Source organism: Hyposmocoma kahamanoa, unplaced genomic scaffold (assembly GCF_003589595.1).
Source record: "Hyposmocoma kahamanoa isolate Upper Pololo Valley unplaced genomic scaffold, ASM358959v1 80, whole genome shotgun sequence".
In the NCBI taxonomy this organism is placed as follows: domain Eukaryota; kingdom Metazoa; phylum Arthropoda; class Insecta; order Lepidoptera; family Cosmopterigidae; genus Hyposmocoma; species Hyposmocoma kahamanoa.
In genome coordinates this window covers 6,010,686-6,028,526 of record NW_020654051.1, presented here as the reverse complement: position 1 = coordinate 6,028,526, position 17,841 = coordinate 6,010,686, and the positions used below count along the sequence as shown (strand labels likewise).

The 17,841-nt window shown below is 33.1% G+C and overlaps 2 protein-coding genes across 3 annotated transcripts; one reads left to right on the top strand and one right to left on the bottom strand.

Moving 5' to 3' along the window:
- The first annotated feature begins 104 nt into the window (after positions 1–104).
- Positions 105–6,448, top strand: LOC113233904 (endonuclease III homolog). 2 transcript variants are annotated; one of them, XM_026469133.1, is made up of 5 exons: positions 105–448; positions 2,973–3,113; positions 3,429–3,599; positions 3,715–3,874; positions 5,304–6,448. In XM_026469133.1, exons 1-5 carry the CDS (start codon positions 203–205, stop codon positions 6,071–6,073), a joined length of 1,488 nt encoding a protein of 495 aa, XP_026324918.1. In that variant the 5' UTR covers positions 105–202; the 3' UTR covers positions 6,074–6,448. The 2 variants fall into 2 exon arrangements, with proteins under 2 accessions (XP_026324918.1, XP_026324917.1); XM_026469132.1 differs by having other exon boundaries at positions 105–451; positions 5,304–6,434.
- LOC113233906 (nucleolar protein 12) lies at positions 6,387–8,650 on the bottom strand. The gene is made up of 3 exons (XM_026469136.1): positions 8,336–8,650; positions 8,143–8,248; positions 6,387–6,931 (listed from the first exon to the last, which is right to left on the bottom strand). The coding sequence occupies exons 1-3, from the start codon at positions 8,407–8,409 to the stop codon at positions 6,437–6,439; spliced, it is 675 nt and encodes a 224-aa protein (XP_026324921.1). The 5' UTR covers positions 8,410–8,650; the 3' UTR covers positions 6,387–6,436.
- Between the last annotated feature and the right edge of the window lie 9,191 nt (positions 8,651–17,841).

Here is a 17,841-nt window from a genome sequence, read left to right as displayed (position 1 = left end):
AATGTTCTGATTGCCGTGAAATTAATATTTAAAAAAAAATACGACTGTCAATGTCAAAATGAGAATAGAAGCCAAAACAACAAAAAAAAATTTAAGGAGAGCCGGTGCTTACTGATCCCAACCTTTTTGTAGTGTAACACTCTTTTAGCTTGTGATCGTATTATAATTCAAAACGATTTTTATCACAAGAGTACTCAAAAAAATGCCTCGATGCAAACCTAAACTTGCTGAAAGCTCCGTTGCCGTCGACGTCGTTAAGGAACAGAAAGGAAAGAATAAAAATACCAAACCGGCAATTCATGAAATGTCCAATGAAAATGATAATAAACTCGTGAAGGAAGAACTGGATAGCCCCCCTGGTGGTAGTGGTGGACTGAATTTGAGTCAATTCAAATTTGAAAAGCGACCTCATATTAAGATTGCTTTCGAAAATGACCCGCCAGTTAAGGAGGTGAGGATTTACAAATCAAAAATATGTATTAAGTCAAAAATATGTTAAAGTATGTATTAATTTTCTAACTTAAGTAAGTAATCGGAAATGGCTCAACTGTACATTACCATCGCACGAGTTGAGAGTTGAAATTAATATGGTGAATAGATTACATGGTTAGCAGTGTAATCCTAAAATATTAGCTTTAGGAAACTCGTAGTTTTGATAATAAAAATTATTGAAATATTCGAAAATATATGATAGGAAACAGGTTTTATAGGTTAGGAAAACACAGCGTTTGGTTGTTGCAGTATTTTTTTTGAAATAACGCAAATTTATTTTTTTGCGTTATTTCAAAAATTTTCCGCAGTATTGAATTAAACAGCACAAATTAATACGTAATTGTAAATTTAACATAGAAATTTACTATAATTAGTATGTAAGCTTTTATTTTTGAATAATTATTTTTTGTTGCAAAAAAATAACGAAACGCGTAAAGAACGCCATGTTGTTTGTTGTTGTTTACTGTTTGATGTATGCATCAATTGTAGGATTTTGCATTTTTGCCTGGTTTTAGGTTTAAATTTAGTTTTTCATATAACACAGGAAGAGGGGTTGGGGGGGTGGTTTTTCCCCGCTAGGGGTTCGGGGGAGGGGTTTACCCCGCTCTTTGGTGCGAAAACATGATTTTTTGAGGTTATTTTTTTCGAATTTTCAAAAATTAATATCTCGAAAACTATTAACTTCCTAACTTTGAAACTTTGCACGAAGGGTTCCCCCCTCCCCCCTCCCACCCCTCAAATCGTGCGATGGTAATGTACAGTCCTTCCCAATGAATAAATAGCGTTGTTAGTCCATGACAACCTTCCATTTTTATAAATCGAAGCTTAAGCAAAAGTTATGTCTATTTCAAAATTCTAGAAATAGTGTGTCCAAATACAGTACCAATAACCAATGGTCACAAAAAGGTGTTCCACATTTAAAGATAAAGCTACAAGGAGCAACATAGAGCTGTTAAAACTATTGTAAAGGATTCTTTACAATAGAATTACATATAATTTTCTATTTCTCTTCTTGCTTACACTATGCTCAACGGTTTACACATAAAATATTAGTAACGTAAGGCACAACTAAATATCTTTTTTTAATGTTTTTTAACGTAACATGTTTTATTTTAAATCACTGGGCATTCCTAAATATTTCATTTATACTATGAAAGAAGAGGAAATTCTAAGAAACTTTGCTCTACACACATTCAAAATTGGAGCAGACAGTAAACAGTTATAAAGACAGATAAAAAAAATTAAATTGTTTTTGGCTCTTCTGGAAAACTGTGGTTTGTCCCTTACATTAATTGATACTCTGGTGTTGATTTATTAATCTACTCATCGCTGACCATGACGAATGGTGCCGAGACATGAATGCTCACACTGGAGACTGTACACAAGTTGAGAGTTGCACAGAGGGCCATGGAGCACATCGTCCTTGGCATCAGGCTTGTAGACCAATATCCGAACGTTGAGATCCGACCACAGACGAAAGTCCAGGATGCTAGAACTCGGACCATGGAACTCAAATATGGTTGGGCGGAACACATAGCAATGCAAGGGTAATGACATGCCGACAGTGGGTAAAAGAAGCGTCTGGCGCCCAGTTGCAAGATGGATCGACGACATATTATGCGTCGCAGGACCGTGGTGGATGGCACAAACTTCGCGAGGCCTATACCCAGCAGTGGGTGAAATCAGGCTGTGAAATGATGATGAGTTGACATATCGATACTTTGATGTTGTTAATAAAAAACATCAATTATGATGAACATAACATAACATTGCACTAAAAGAAACACCATACAAGTGTGCGATGTGTTCCTAAATTTATAAATAGTTATTTGCTTATTGTATGCGTTGCCATTTGCAAATGTGAGATGTGGCAAAAAACAATTTTCAATTTTACTAATACTTATTTTTTTTCTCGAGATAATTATGTGGGGGTTTTTGGGTTAATAACTTTGTAAGCGAAGGCGGCAAATGATTCTGTGTAAATCGGAGAGTCGACTGCGTCGCACTCGGCAAGGCGAAGTAGTCTGCCGAAGACGGTAGACGGGTGGTAGACGGCTCGGTAGAAACGGTGAGTCGACTGTGTCGTCGCCTTTGACAAGGCGAAATAGTTTGCCAAAGGCGGCAGTTGACCCGGTGTGAATGCATTAGTTTAATGGTGTAAATGCATCATTAGTTTAAAGAATCAGTCACTTTAGTTTTCCTTCTTATTTCTTTACTTTGTCTATTTGATTCACTTTATTGAAGCATAAAATTTAAATGTTTTAAATTTTATTGTGCAATGGAAAGAGGCATGATTTTAGTGATTGTTAATTTGTAATCTGTTTATCAATTACAACATTGTATGATTGAAAACACATTATAATTTCATCAGGTATCATAATTACAGGTATTTTTCAAGTGCATTGAATTAGTAGGAACTTGCAATGGGTTAATGTTATACAATTTTTTTTATTGAAAATATCTGCTTTCTGTTTATATAGGAACCAAAATTACCAGGTTTGTGGGAGCCACCACACTGGAGAGACTTCCTGCTCAATTTAAGGAATATGAGGTCAAACAATGATGCACCTGTGGACTCCATGGGGTGTCACATGAGCATGGACCTGGATGCTGCTCCTGAAGTGAGATTTTCCTTAAAAAATACATATGTTTATTGCTTCATTGTATTGTAGTAAAGATAATATTGCTAATTAAATATAAAAACGCACATAAGACTATAATTTAGTTTAAAAATATTATACTAAGAAAAGTCAATAAGTTGATTTTTCGTATTTGCTCATTAACAACTAGTTTTATAGAAATATTAGTTGGTTGCGAACGACAAAAAAATAATTGGACCGCTCCATACTGTATTAAATAACGAAAAATGTGGTGTTTAATAATGTGGTAATTTACAAAGGCTGTTGCCTAAAATACGAACTTCTTGATATCCACAGGTTATTAGATACCAGAGTCTCGTATCCCTGATGCTGTCTAGCCAGACTAAAGACCAGGTGACATTTGCTGCAATGAAGCGACTCCGCGTCAGGGGCCTCACAGTCGAAAACGTCTTGAAGATGTCTGATGAGGAATTAGGACAGCTCATTTACCCAGTTGGCTTTTGGAAGGTTTGCCTTTTACAAATGAATATTGTGATAGAACTTGCGGAACTGTAATTTATTTTTGCCATATTAATAATTTATTTTATGCATATGTTTTTAATTTTTACTAAATTTATTTCAGACAAAAATAAAATATATAAAAAAAACAACAGAGATACTAAAGGAACAATACAATGGTGATATCCCCGACTCTGTGGAGAAGTTGTGTAAGCTACCAGGAGTTGGCCCAAAGATGGCGCATATTTGTATGAAGGTTGCATGGAATCGAGTCACTGGAATAGGTAAGATAAATTTTATTTAGCTTGTAAGTACATAAGCTCATAGCCATAGCATTTCTGACTTGGTCAGATGAGACACTTGCTCAGCGTGTTAGAAGTATTCTGTAATGATAATAACCTTAATTATTAATAATTATCAGAGAATACTTCCCACAGTGTTTAAACACAAATAATAAATTAATGCCAAATCCCATTGACCTATTAACAAATGGACGTTGGATTCGCGCTAAAAAGTGTTCACACCTATAGGGCGTTAAAATCGCATACAGAGCATCAATCGCGCAACAGTCTTGGTTTGTTCGACTGACAGCGCGCTTGTCAATTATGCAGTACTATATATAATAATAACTTGTAAAATTACTGCAGTAAAGTGTATAAACAGGATTTTGTATCATATTTTCACTAAACAAATATATTGTGTTATCATAGTTATCATTTAAAAGTGTTATTTTGTACAGTTGTATAGTATTTAATTTATATATAAATTAATCGTAAATATACATTACAAAAGTAAACAAAATAATTAAATCACTATCTGCCCTTTTTCTACACCTTGCATGCGCAAAAGATGGAAAGAGACCCATTACGTCAATTTCAAGAAGCGTATATAAACTACTTGGTCATTTTCAATTGTTCGAACCATAAGCGATTGAAATATTTGGAACAAAGAAACTATAGAGTTGTGTTGATTTTAATCTTATTTTTAAAATGACTTTTTATTAAACGTTAGCAATAACTAACAAAACATTGTTGTATTCGTTTTACAGTTAGGGATTACCTATCAGAAGTCAGAAAATACATTTGCCCGAAATAACGTTAGCTCGAATTTTCATAATGTTAAATGTATTTTTTTAGGAACATTACAAAACAAAAGCTAATTTTGGCTTTGTGAGAAGCATCAAAATTACTTGAAAGCGGATATTTGAGTTTACGTTTAGTTGGAATATCGGTACATTTCTTATAGTACACGCTTATTTTCACATTTGTAGTAATATTTCTATGTATGTATCTGCCCAACTCTTTATTATTTCTTTAAGTAAATTTGTACAAAATTCGACATAATAATATATGTAAAAATTAATTAACATTAGGAGAAAGGCTACTCTTCTTATATATAGATAGCACTCCATTACTCTTGTGTTCAAGTAATTTTCAGTCGAAGCTAAATATGGTGCATTTTGTTAAGTTTCCAGTAGCTGAATATGGTGTTTTTGGGCACTTAAATTGTTGCAAGCAAAATTAGGCAGTACTGCCATGACGTTACAATTTAAATGTTTTAGTTTTTTATATTTCGTTACATGTCACTACGTTTATATAGGTTAAGTTCGGACATTTTTTTGGTGGTTTTTGTATTAGACCCGATGTCCATTTGTTGGTAGGCCAAATCCATATTGTGTTGTTGTAATGCTCATAAGCAGACTTTCCTTTCCAGGTGTAGACACCCATGTCCATAGAATTAGCAATAGAATAGGCTGGGTAAAAAAACCCACATCAACCCCTGAAGATACTCGTAAGGCTCTTGAAACTTGGTTGCCTTTCGACCTTTGGAGTGAAGTAAACCATCTCATGGTTGGCTTTGGACAAACCATTTGCCTTCCCATAGGCCCTATGTGCTATGAATGTTTAAACAACGACATTTGTCCTTCACGTGATTTGGCTAGAAAGACCCCCAAAAAAACTCCTAAGAAATCACCAGTGAAAGAAGAGAAGAATCAAGTACTAGGTCTTTTAGATGTTAAGAAGGAATTGGACTTGGATAAGTCGCCGAGAAAAAAGGTTACTCGTAAACAAAAACAACAAGTTGTAAAGCAAGATAACAACCGCGCTTTTCAAAATGACGAAGCAACAAGCAAAAAGGCAAATTTCGTGGAAGACATACAAGGAAAACAAAAGATTAAAGATGAAGAAATGGATAATTTTGAAGACAAAAAGATACATTTACCAGTTAAAGCAGAAAAGAAAAAAGCTTCTCCAAAAAGAAAAATAACTAAAAAGGAACAAAATATCCAAGACGGTGATTTGGGAAAAGTTTATGACACTGTTGAAGCAAAGAAAGATTCTCCTAAAAAGCGTAGGGTTACACCCAAAAAACAAGCACAAGCTGATGAATCTCAAAATACATTTTCTACAAAAAGTAATCAAAATAAACGTAATGCTAAACCTGAAGTGAAAAGAAAATCGCCAAAAAATAAAACCAAGTGACATATAAAAAATGTTATTTTTGCAAACAAATATCTTCTTGCATTCTTCTTGCGCCAAATTTGTTAAATTCTTGCTAGCTTTTAAGAGATAAGTTTTGTAATATCTGTTGCATTGTTAAATATCTTAAAAGAACAATCTTGTCTTTTATATATTTGTAAGTTTTATGTTTCCTTTTGCATGTAATGTGTCCTTAAATTAAGATTATTTGTGATTTGAATACACCTCATTTTTTATCGTAATTATTTGTATACAATTAAAAAAAGAGTTATTTTTACTTTCTACAATTGTTACAGGAATGTTATAATAAAATCCCATTCATTTAGCATTTTGTCATTTACTTAACAACCTTAATCTGTAAGCTAACTAGTGTTTTCGTCTGCCTATTTTCTTTTTAGACTTATCCTTTCTAGGGTCACTCTTAGCTTTCATATGTCCCTTCTTCTGCTGTGCCTTCTTTTTATTCTTAATTCTTTCCAATTTACTTTTCATTTGAAACACTTTGCTTTTTTGTATTTTCTTTGTAGCTTGTTTTTTTAACATTCTTTTCAATTCTTTTTTAGTTTTAACATTAGATTCTTCATTCTCTATTTCAGATTCTTCTTCTTCATTTTCTGCATTAGTTTCCATGCCTTTTATCCCATTAAAAGTGCTATTTTCTTTCTTCTTTGCTTCCAATGTAGGTTTCTTTAATCTAGGTTTATTTTCTCCAATGACCAAATCTCTCTTTTGTAAAGTGTCTGATGATAATTCGACTATTTTAACGTTTACATCTTCATCTTCATATTCTTCTTGTAGCAGTTGTTCTATGTCAGGAATGGGACGACTTGATACAACTAGCTTTTTGTAGGATTCTTTATTCTGAAAATAGAACAAATTATTATGTAGTTATTTTTAAATGTGTATAATAATATTTCTGTAAAATAGGCGCCTTGACGTCGAGTTGCGGACACTAGCCCATTACACCAAGTACCAAGTAATATTTCTGTATCTAATAAAACATCACTCATCAGTAAAAAATTCTTTTTCAACTTAAGGAACCAGCACTGAATCTTTTCATAGGCTCCTCTAATGAAAGGAGTTAGACCACAGTCTACCACATTGATCCAATATGTATAAAGGACAACTTTGAAGAGCTTTGAACAAATGTTTTCATTTAACATCAGTGCAATAATGATAAGCAGTATACTGATCTGCACATTATTGGGTACACATTGTACCAATTCATTCTTTTTCTGTAGGCTCATGCACATAAACTTCACATCTTCAAAGAGCTTAACAAATGTTTTCTTTTGACATCAAACCAAGTAATAATGATAAGTGGTAAAATTGATCACATTAATGGGAGTACAGCTTTAATAGACCAAGTAATTATTTTTTTGTGATTTATTATTGCTATCAGTCATCAGACTGAAATATGATGTGGCATTTTATCGAGGAACTGGGCCATTGCCTTGTTATTCTGACTTTCCTCTTGAGTCTTGCTAATGCCGAGTTCCTCAAACAAGAAGTTTTAGGGTAAGAACTACCACTAACGTTGGAAATAAGGATAATAAATTCTTTTTTATTAAATTACTTAAATTTACCTCTTTCATATATATTTTTACCTCTTTCATATATATTTTTACTTCCAAAGTTTGTTTCATTTATTTAGAAATATTATATTTTGTCTCCTTCCCCCTGGTGATCTAAGTAAAATAATTGTTATGCCTGAGTTGGCTATTGTGTGTCACAATAAGACAATCTGAATCCTTTGAGCTTAATTCCCTTACCACAAATTTCTGAAGAAGTAGGTACTAAGAGTCCTTCATTACCTAATTTGGTATGCTAAAAAAATTAAGTATAGGTCACGCATAATTTTGAAGACCATTTACATTTGCAGTTACTTTTACACAAGAGATGGCTCCTACAAGTTGTAAAGTACTGGACGGGTAGGTGAGCAGAAATAAGGGCAGCTTTTTGTATGGGGAATCAATACCTGCTTCTCTATGAAGACAATAGTATTGTAGTACATCATTACAAAAACAATTGGCATTCGAAGGAATGTTACTGATTTTACAAATAAAGTTTACCTCTTGCTTTATTCGTTTTTTCTCTTCTTTCAGCATTTGCTGCAATTCTTCTTGCGCCTTCTTCTTTCTCTCTAACTTTCTTTTGCGGAAACCACACAAAAAGTCTCTGTAAATAAGATTTTGTTTATTAATTTTTATCGACAGAATTTGAAAAAATCCGTTTTTGTTGGTTTTATTCTAAATAGGTACTCACTTCCTTTTAGCTTCGTCAAAGACCAAGGCGACTTTCTTCTTGCGCTCCTGGTTCTTGTTCTTTTTTTTCCCCATGGCTATTTATTACTTTCTTAATTTCCTAATGTTGTAATTTTATTCAATAGTAATACATAAAAATAATAAAAGCACGAGAATAAAGTCTCACGCGGAAAAATTCTAACCTAAAACTCAGTGGTGCTTTCAGAGTCACATAAAATACTTATGTGCCTACTCTACGATAAAATAAACGACAGTGCAACGGAATTTTTAATGTTTAGGGTACTTTTAAAGTGATTCAAAGTGGTTAATATTTTCGCTATCTTCTTTTAAATGCTATTATGGCTCCATAAACACAAACTAAAACTGTAGTTGACAACTGAAAAGCTAACTTGAAAATTCACAATGACAAACAGTGTTGAGTTACTCATACACGAGGCAACTCGTTTGTAACACTCGCTTGGTTAGTCTGTCACAACACCTCATGTCATAATAATATCCCACCTCACACCTCACCTCATATCATAGCCTCACTCATGTCGCACTGCTTTGAATTTAACAAATGCGACAATGATTGGTCCTGCACGGCTCGCTTTGTAGCTGATTTTACATTATGATTATACTACCACGTACTAAATAAAGCCAGCATTTATTTATACTATATCATAACACTTAAGTTATCCAAATGATTGATACCGTTAAGTTATGAAAATGTGCTTAAATATTAAGCCGTCACCCGTCTGTTGAGTCATTGCCGTAGGTGTATATGTAAATATTCTTACCACTACCTCAACTCATTTAGAGTAGGTACACACATTGTACCGCCTCATTTTTTCAAATGATGTATTCCCAACTCATTTTAATTTCATGTCTTTACCCAACACTAATGACAAATTAAAGTAAATAACATTGACTTGACGGCAAAGAGAGAAACTTTTATCATTGCGTTCCATTCCTTTCTTTTAGCTGTGTGTATTATTTTTAAGAGTTTTAAACGTAATGTTTATTTGAATAATAATATTTTGTTGCAGATAAATAAATTGTTTTAAAATCTTGTCAATATCTTTGTTTTGCTGTTATCTATAATCGTAACCATATGAATTTTAAGTTTCCATGATTACATGTAGCCGTGTTATATTTTTATAAAAACTTTGTCGGTGTATTCGTAAATTAAAAAGCAGTTAATTCAAACATGAATTTATAAAAATAAAATGACACCATATTTGCGTTTCAATCTACAATATTTTTGGCAGAAAACCAAGAATTTTGAATTCTTGTCTGGGATTGGTTGTATATCGCAATAAATTTTTTTTATGAGCTGCTCGCGGGCCAATCAGCGCACAAGTCCACAATAAAGACGGACTCATCACCAGCATGGCTGTCAGTATAAATTTGAAGCTTGAACGATGCGCTTCCTCTCATTACGTTGGTTTTTTTTGTTTGTGGATTTTGGCGAAAATGATATCGTGTGTGAATTTGTGTGGCATGAAATATGGAAAATATTGGGTGCAGTGACCTGATATCAGCTTTGTTGTGCAAAGTAAGTGGTATAAGAGTAAAGGAGTGTGGAAATTAAATTGAAAATTTGTCGTGTTTGCTAGAGTTCTGATAAAAAGTCGTGCAACTAAAAATCAATGGAAAGCAGAAATTCGTGCGTGCCTTTCATCATAACTCAATTTAGGTGACCGAAGGTCATATTGAAAGGTCTTCTGGATGCATTATCTACGTATACAATTATACAATGCGAGTAATCGATAGATTACAGATGGACCATATGTTGTGTGAAAGGCTCGCATTACGTACTCGTGCACGTACCGTTACTGCTTTATGATTATTGTTTTAATCTATTTGATTGTAGGTTCCACGCAGCGGGTGTGGAGAATGGATTATACTGGTTCTTAAGTAATGGTTGTTTTCAATTTTTAATAGCAGAATCGTTTTATGGGGGATTTTCTCTAAACTGGAAAATTGCTCTCCCCGCCGATCAAAAGACTGAATATGGCAATATAAATAGAAGTGCCTTGATTGTTAGCTAAAAAAATACCAGATCTGCTTTCAATGAGCGATTTTGTGATTTAGGGGAATCATCATTTAAAATTTGTTTAAATCCATGGTAATTGCCATAGTAACTAGCAATTAAAATATGGACAGCTGTTACAATTGTTATGTAATTTTCTTATAATTTTTCTTATAATTCATGGCTATGAGGCCTTAAGAGGTTGCTATGTGAATATTATTGCAGAGCACATGATTTTATTTTATTTGGGTACATATTAATCTCATTTTAGCTGGGAGAGAATTGCAAACAGTTTGCTGAATTATTATTTAGTTCATAATGTCACTGTACTGTAACTGTAAATTTTTGTGATAACAAGAACAACCAAACAATAGTGAAACTAAGTGTGAATTGGTTTTGCTGATTCTGATAATAAATTGAACAAATCCTTATACTTTTAATGTAATTTGTTTGTATAATATTACTGACAGTGAAAAGCCTGCCATTGTTTACTTTTGCAAAATATGTGAAAGAAAAATGCACTTATAATATGCATATAATGCAATCTGAGTCCTGTAAATAGTTTTATAAAATATTTTGTATTATATCATACAATATATGTCTGTAACTCAACAAGATTTAAAATAAGTTCTCATGTTTTTATATAATCAAAACTACAATCGTTGCCAAGACAAAAAAAGATAAAATAAGAAATCAATTAAGTGATTGTAATTAAAATAAATACAAAGAATAAATACAATAATTATAAGACTTAAAAATCAATAATCTTAATGAAATATAAAACACTTTAGGGAGGTTCATTTATTGTTACTTTTTGGTACATATACAGCATAGAAAGACTGATAGACTGACATTGGTAATCTTCGGAGGAAAAAGGTCTGTTCAGCTGGTAAAATTATAGATTGAAACAATGATGCTGTTGACTTAGTTCTATTTTTTATTGCATAATTTTTGTTAGTTAAATATCATGTTGTTTTTTACCATAATATTAATTTTTCTTTTTTTGTTAAAATACTCTCTAGTCCAGTGTTGTTATTGATACAAATATTGATCAAATGTAAAGAAAAATTCCTTCTATCTGGCTGGATTCGAACTAGCGACTGTCTGCCAGACCAGGGCTACTGTTCTCCCAATTGCACTATGGAAGAAATTAGTAGACCTCATGTATTTCTCTAAGTGCTTGTAGCCGATCTTTGTTTTTGGGTTTGAACAACTTTTTTGCTGTGAAAAACCTATGAACATTATTTTTTATTCTTTTTTGTATCTGCTCTTGTATTATGCATACATTTTGACTACATCAACTTAACTGTGGCACAATTTGTTTCGTTGCGATATTGAATCAAGATTGTCAAGCTGCATTTGCTCTTGACTGTGCCATAGTTTAGTCAAATCTGGCCCACAATCACTACCAGCTATGATAAGCCGTGTTAATTGCAGGATGCATTTGGCTACCATCCACAAAGTTTATTTGCTCATGACTTAAACAGGTCATTGTTATATAAGAAAAATGTCATATTGCTTCAGTTGCTTGCTAATCAGGATACAAAACACATAAACACCACCTGTCTCTTATAGAGGTAAGGTGAGTGGCTTAGGTCCAAGATCAGGTTTGCATTTTGAGTAGAGATGAAATGGATATCTGGAAACTATCTAGTATCCAGTCTATATTTATTATCCGGCCGAATATCGGATAGTAGAACGAAGTAAAGGCCAGATACTGGATGCTTCAAACTGAGCAAAATTCATAATCAGTACACCAAATAAATTGATTTAATGATTTAAGATGTTATTATTAGGATAAACAGCAACTAAAGGATCGTTGACATTTTGTTTATTACTTGTAACTGAAAGAACTATCAAGTTAGATAATGTTCTGTAAATTTAGTACTCCAATTTCAATAAGGCAAATTATGGTGGATGAAGATCAGATTTTCTGCATTCAGTGGTAAAAGTTGGTTCTATTTATTTTCATAAACGAGATCAGCTTCGGAGGACAGTTTTTCACCCCACACTACATTTATGTTTCTTGGATGGCTTTCCAATGTACATATGTACATGCAAAATTTTGTACTTCTTTATCATTTTAGTGATTCTATAAGTGTTACCATGGTATCTGACTTTCTGGTAGAGACCAAGGATTGACAATGTTGTGTGTTAAATACATTGCTCTAATTTTACTTACACTTTAATGGAACTGAGTTATATATAATATTTTGTCTCTAAAATCCTGTTCGGACTAAATGAATTATTTCTTATATGACTTCATTTTTTTATAATACCAAGTGACTGCACGGACAAGTTGTGCGCCTTGTGGTGAGCGACACGCTTTTCCAAAACAGTTACAATGGCATTCGCAAAACTTAAATCTCAAAGATTGCGATCGTCAACCTAAGACATAAATTGACAAGTCCCATGTGCACGTAATTTCACCAGCAAGCACCCTTACCCTTCTAAACTGGAACGCAATAATGCTGCTTGGCGGCAGAAGTAGGTAAGGTAGTAGTACTTCCCTGGACGAACTTACAAGGAGCTCCACTGCTACTGAATGCTTGATCCATGGACTTGCTACAAAATTAATCGTATTACATCAAACAATAATAGCATGTATGGAAAAACACACAAGAAGTAAAATGAGAAGAACATAAGACTTAAAACCAACAACTAAGATGTGCAACTCTTCCTTTAAATGTCTATTTATTTATCTCATTCTCTGACACATTGCTTATTTTAACACGGACAAATATGAATTCTTTGTATTTGTAAATATTTTACCAATACTAGACTTTTGTCAATTACACATAAGTTATGTATTTATAATTGTTAATAATTAATAAATATAATCTTTTTTCAGTCTAGTTAGAGGTCAAAACGGATCGGCCCATTGAAAGGTTTACGGAGTCTACTACGCCGATATCCTTTCATGAATTTTGTTACGGTATACCAATGGCGAGTATCATTCTTGATTCAAGTAGTGATTATACTATAGTATATATATACATATAATTGAGTTAGCACTCTCTCTAGATGCAGTAATGTTATTATAGGGGAAAATGAAACTAAACTGACAATGAAAATTCACCTAAATTGACCCTTAAGCAGACGGTCTGTTGCCACACTTAGGTGTGATAAGGTACCTTAATTTAGCGACTGCGTCGTGTAAATTTGAAAGTCTCGTGATTTAGTTTTTGGACGAAATCCGTTTTTTATTCTTCAAGCGCATTATCCGGCAATTTAAGCTTAAAATATAATTTCAAGATTTGTTTTAGTTATAAAGGTATAATCACATATTGTCATATAATTATTCCTAGTATTTCTGTTTTCCGTGCCTAATCAACAGTTCGCATTTAATACACAATATCAATAGCCATAAACTCGGTATCATTTCTTCACCGTACACCACCTTCACTATACTGCTTAGGAGTATCATCGTTTGAATTTGTCCTTGACGTCATAGTGACCCCGTATCTAACTATGTAGTAAGATTCTTACCTTCAATGATGAGCCTCCACACCAAACACACAGCTTTCCCTGCCACCTAAAGAGTCTCGTTATTCACGTCACGGGGCTGTTTCGACTCTAAATTTAGTGATTACTTTATCATACTTTAGTCTTGAGGTTTTCATACAAACAAGACTGAATCTAAGTTAGCAAACAACATTACGACTGTGTAAACGAACCAGTGACTTTTAGCCGACTCCTGTTATCTCACTTCAGATTATAGACACCTGAACTGTATGTCTACTCTTTTTCGCTTTTACGTCATAACGGACTGAGTTTTTTGATGCTAAATATAACCTGTTCACATCATAATCCGTTAAACGCGACTTATATTCAATATGCGTTCACACTTACAATACTTATACTGAATCGTGACTTAATACGCGACGGGGTCACTCGCCACTTACATAAAACGACCATGACCATTATTAAATAATATTTTCCTCTCAGAACGGGACTCTCTAAATTTGTTACTTTTTAAAATAAAACATAAATAAAAGACATTTTTATGGTAGTTAAAAAAAAATAAAAAAGTACTAAAAATGTTTAATGATCAAAAATTAAAAAACAAACTAATCTTGTCTTGTTTTGTGGGATGGCTACATAGATTTTTTTTCCTTGTGATTTTTGTGTTAATATAAAAAATACGTGTTTTCAATTCTTTTTTTGTGGTGGTGGGCGTTGCAATTTTTTATCTTGTCTAAGTGGGCGGTGAGCCAAAAAGTTTGGGAGCCTCGTCCAATAAGTTCGACTTTTTGAAAAGTTGTACCTAGTTGAACTAATTGGAATATTTGTCCGATTAGTTCAACTGATTAAACTTAGTGGAATAGACATATGATTTAGCTTATTCAAAATGCAGACTACAGAGTGATCTAACAAGAAATTTGCTTGATCATATAAATACTTAACTATTTATTTAAAGGAGACCAGTGCTTAATAGTAGATTAGGATTTAGTACACATCCGTCATATTCCAGTTTCGTCAGAAATAGTTTTTTTTTTTTCATGATTTCAGTTCAGGTTCGTCAGGAATGACGAATGTGGACAACCAATACACACAACCAACAACTTTCGTCGAATTCCGCTTTTGTCATATGGATTTAGTACACATCGGTCAGATTCCAGTTTCGAGATTACAGTACCGCCTAGTCTCGAAGCGAGTTACATGGTACTAACCACTATATCTGGTAAAGATAACACGATGACCCGAATGTCGGTATTACAGGTTTTTAGGACATCATATTATCATATCATTTATACCGTTGAATAATTGAACTGGAACACAGCTAGATAATAACATTCATTGTTATATTAGTAATTATTATGATATATGTGTAGATATTCTTTGTAGTGTACAGTTCACGAAAGTACTGCAACCGTACCTATTTCTGCCGCCAAGTAATAATGTGAGCATTTTTTGCGTTGCGTTTTTGTAGGGTAAGGGCCCATTTATTCGACACGAAAAAGGTAAATGGCTACATTTACTTTATTACTATTTTTGGCAAAAATAATAAATAGTCCATATTATAATGTTTAAAGTAAATTATAATTTTAACAAATGATCCCGAAAATTATTTTGATAGTAATTTTAGTCAACACTATTATCAAAACGTCATTTCGACGCCTTACTTTCTCCAACTCGTATCATATAAAGTGTGATTATTCAGGAGATGTCAAAACTTTATATTTATTTTAAATTTCTTATCAAGAGTGTTAATTGAGATGCATTACTTTAAAAATAGGTAAAAGCTAGTGTGTAAATATAGAGGAAAAGTGATGCGAGATCAGCCTGCAAAATTTGTATATATATATATGTATATATATACAAACCATTTTTTGCATTTCAGTAACTTTGTGTTTTAAGATAAGAGTTTGAGAAAGTAAGGCGACGATTTGTTGATTTGTTGTTTGCTGAGATTTCCGCGGACTTTAGCCGTGTACGTTACAGTAGTTTGCATTTAATATCACCAAAAAATATCTGGTAAACATTTACCTTTAGTTAAATTTCCGTGTGTATATTTTGCTTTCGGGTGTTCGCCGATTTATCACTGTTTTCGATTGCAGCAATTGGTCACTTAATTCCGCCCACGAAGGGCTGAACTCGTCATAATCTGATTCGTTTAGCAGTCAATACGACTTCTAATATAATAAGAACCAGATGTCGCGAATTTTTTTCTTTCAAATTGCTCACAGAAACAGTATTTTTTTGAAACCTATACAGTTGGTAAAAATAATATTAATTTCTGGAGTGTTTTGAACTAAACTTTATTTTCTGTAATATGATATTAAACTGCCTCAGTGGCCGAATGATTACCACGCTGGTGTGCCACGCAGAGGTCCCGGGTTCGATTCCCGGGCCGAAAGAAATATTTGTATGGCTTACATTTATTTCTCCCGTGAGTTTGGGTGTAATTTGTCGTTGTCTATGTGTGTCCATGGCACCCGCGACAAAGGATTTCTCAAGCGCGGGGCATTTAAAAAAAACATAATTTCATGCCGCAAATATGCACATATTATATGCTTAAAACAAGGCAACCAGAAATACTTACATAAGAAAGTCGTGTAGGTATCGACTATTCACCTTGCTTGAGCAATTGTTGACTTTGGTAGCAAGGTCGAACATTTGTCTGTGTTAATTGTTTGATTCTACGTCTGACGATTTTGATAATCAACCTCATCATTGGTGCGAGACTCTATAGAGTTAAAATATGAACTCGTCGTAAGGCCGGACCATAAACAAACATCCGCTGTTTCCCTTATCCGGGATTTATTCATGTTGTCATAAATATACTTGTTATGTCAGAATTAAAAAAATAATTGTACAATATCCATGCTGTAAGTCTCCTACAGTTTTATTTAATAAATTGTTGTTATTTTTTAGACGATTGTTGTGAACTAATGCCTACACACAGTTCTAGCGTGTTAAACCAAAACACTGTAATATCAAAAAGAGCATTTTAAGAAAAAGCGACCAAAAAAGGATTTTACAGTTTTATTTTTTGTAATTTCTGAGGTGAATAAATAACATTAAAAGATACATTTCAATTACCCTGCAAATAAGATATTAAAGAATTCTATCTAGCATTACAATTTTATTTTGCAAAATAAGCTATTTATATTTAAATTCCCTTGTTAACAGGCAGATAGAGTTACGATCCCTGTGCACTGTGAGTGCTGGACGTCCGTACCGGTGTCGATTACTGTAGGGCTAAATTAGGAAACATACAATTCTAAATTGGTTCTGGTCTGGGTGTACTGAGTAGTGTCCCGGAGTGGATTTCATAGCTAAGAATTGTCTGGTTTAAGACTTGGCAATTGTTGGTCATTCTCAATTATCATACGTTACCATACGTATTTATCATACGTCCACTTCCAGGAGAATTCTTTTCAAATGAAATACTTTCCAAGTATTTAAATTTAACCATAACAGATGTAGACAACCAAGAAAAATACTATTTCATTTAAATAAAGCTTCTCAAGTGCTTAAAATTAAGTTCAAATTTAATTTAAAAAAAACATTGGTACGCAAACGGCAGTACACGTCAATTCGGATCGCGTGACGTCATTTGGAGGTAAACAAATTAGACAATGTGCACTTGCCACTTGCAAGAATTTCAAACATTGATTGACTACTGTCCTTAACCCAAAAGTTTGACAGTTTTTATTTTAAACATGATAAGTGGTGAAAAAGCAAATATTTATACGGTGCTGAACACGGTGGCTTTTCTTGGTTTACCTACGTATGAGATAAAGTGGTGTGCTTGGAGTTCCATAACAGATTAAAAATATTACAATTTTCATATTAATATCATATTTTTATTGATTTAAACATACACTTTAACTTTTTGTCCTTTTTTTCTATTAACAATGTCAATACGAAATGATTTATTAAAGGTTACCAATCTTGGAATTAGAAATTGTAATGATAAAAGCATGTACTATCGTCCTTCGGCTATAATAAGGTGCGAATTTGAGATAATATTTTCATTTGTTACT

Excerpts from the sequence above, each read along its gene's own strand:
- LOC113233904 (XM_026469132.1), top strand. The coding sequence starts at position 203 with ATGCCTCGATGCAAACCTAAACTTGCTGAAAGCTCCGTTGCCGTCGAC. Across the intron at positions 452-2,972 it reads ATGACCCGCCAGTTAAGGAG|GAACCAAAATTACCAGGTTT; the intron begins GTGAGGATTTAC and ends CTGTTTATATAG. Across the intron at positions 3,875-5,303 it reads GAATCGAGTCACTGGAATAG|GTGTAGACACCCATGTCCAT; the intron begins GTAAGATAAATT and ends TTTCCTTTCCAG.
- LOC113233906 (XM_026469136.1), bottom strand. The coding sequence starts at position 8,409 with ATGGGGAAAAAAAAGAACAAGAACCAGGAGCGCAAGAAGAAAGTCGCC. Across the intron at positions 8,249-8,335 it reads TTTGACGAAGCTAAAAGGAA|AGACTTTTTGTGTGGTTTCC; the intron begins GTGAGTACCTAT and ends TCTTATTTACAG. Across the intron at positions 6,932-8,142 it reads AAAAACGAATAAAGCAAGAG|AATAAAGAATCCTACAAAAA; the intron begins GTAAACTTTATT and ends TTCTATTTTCAG.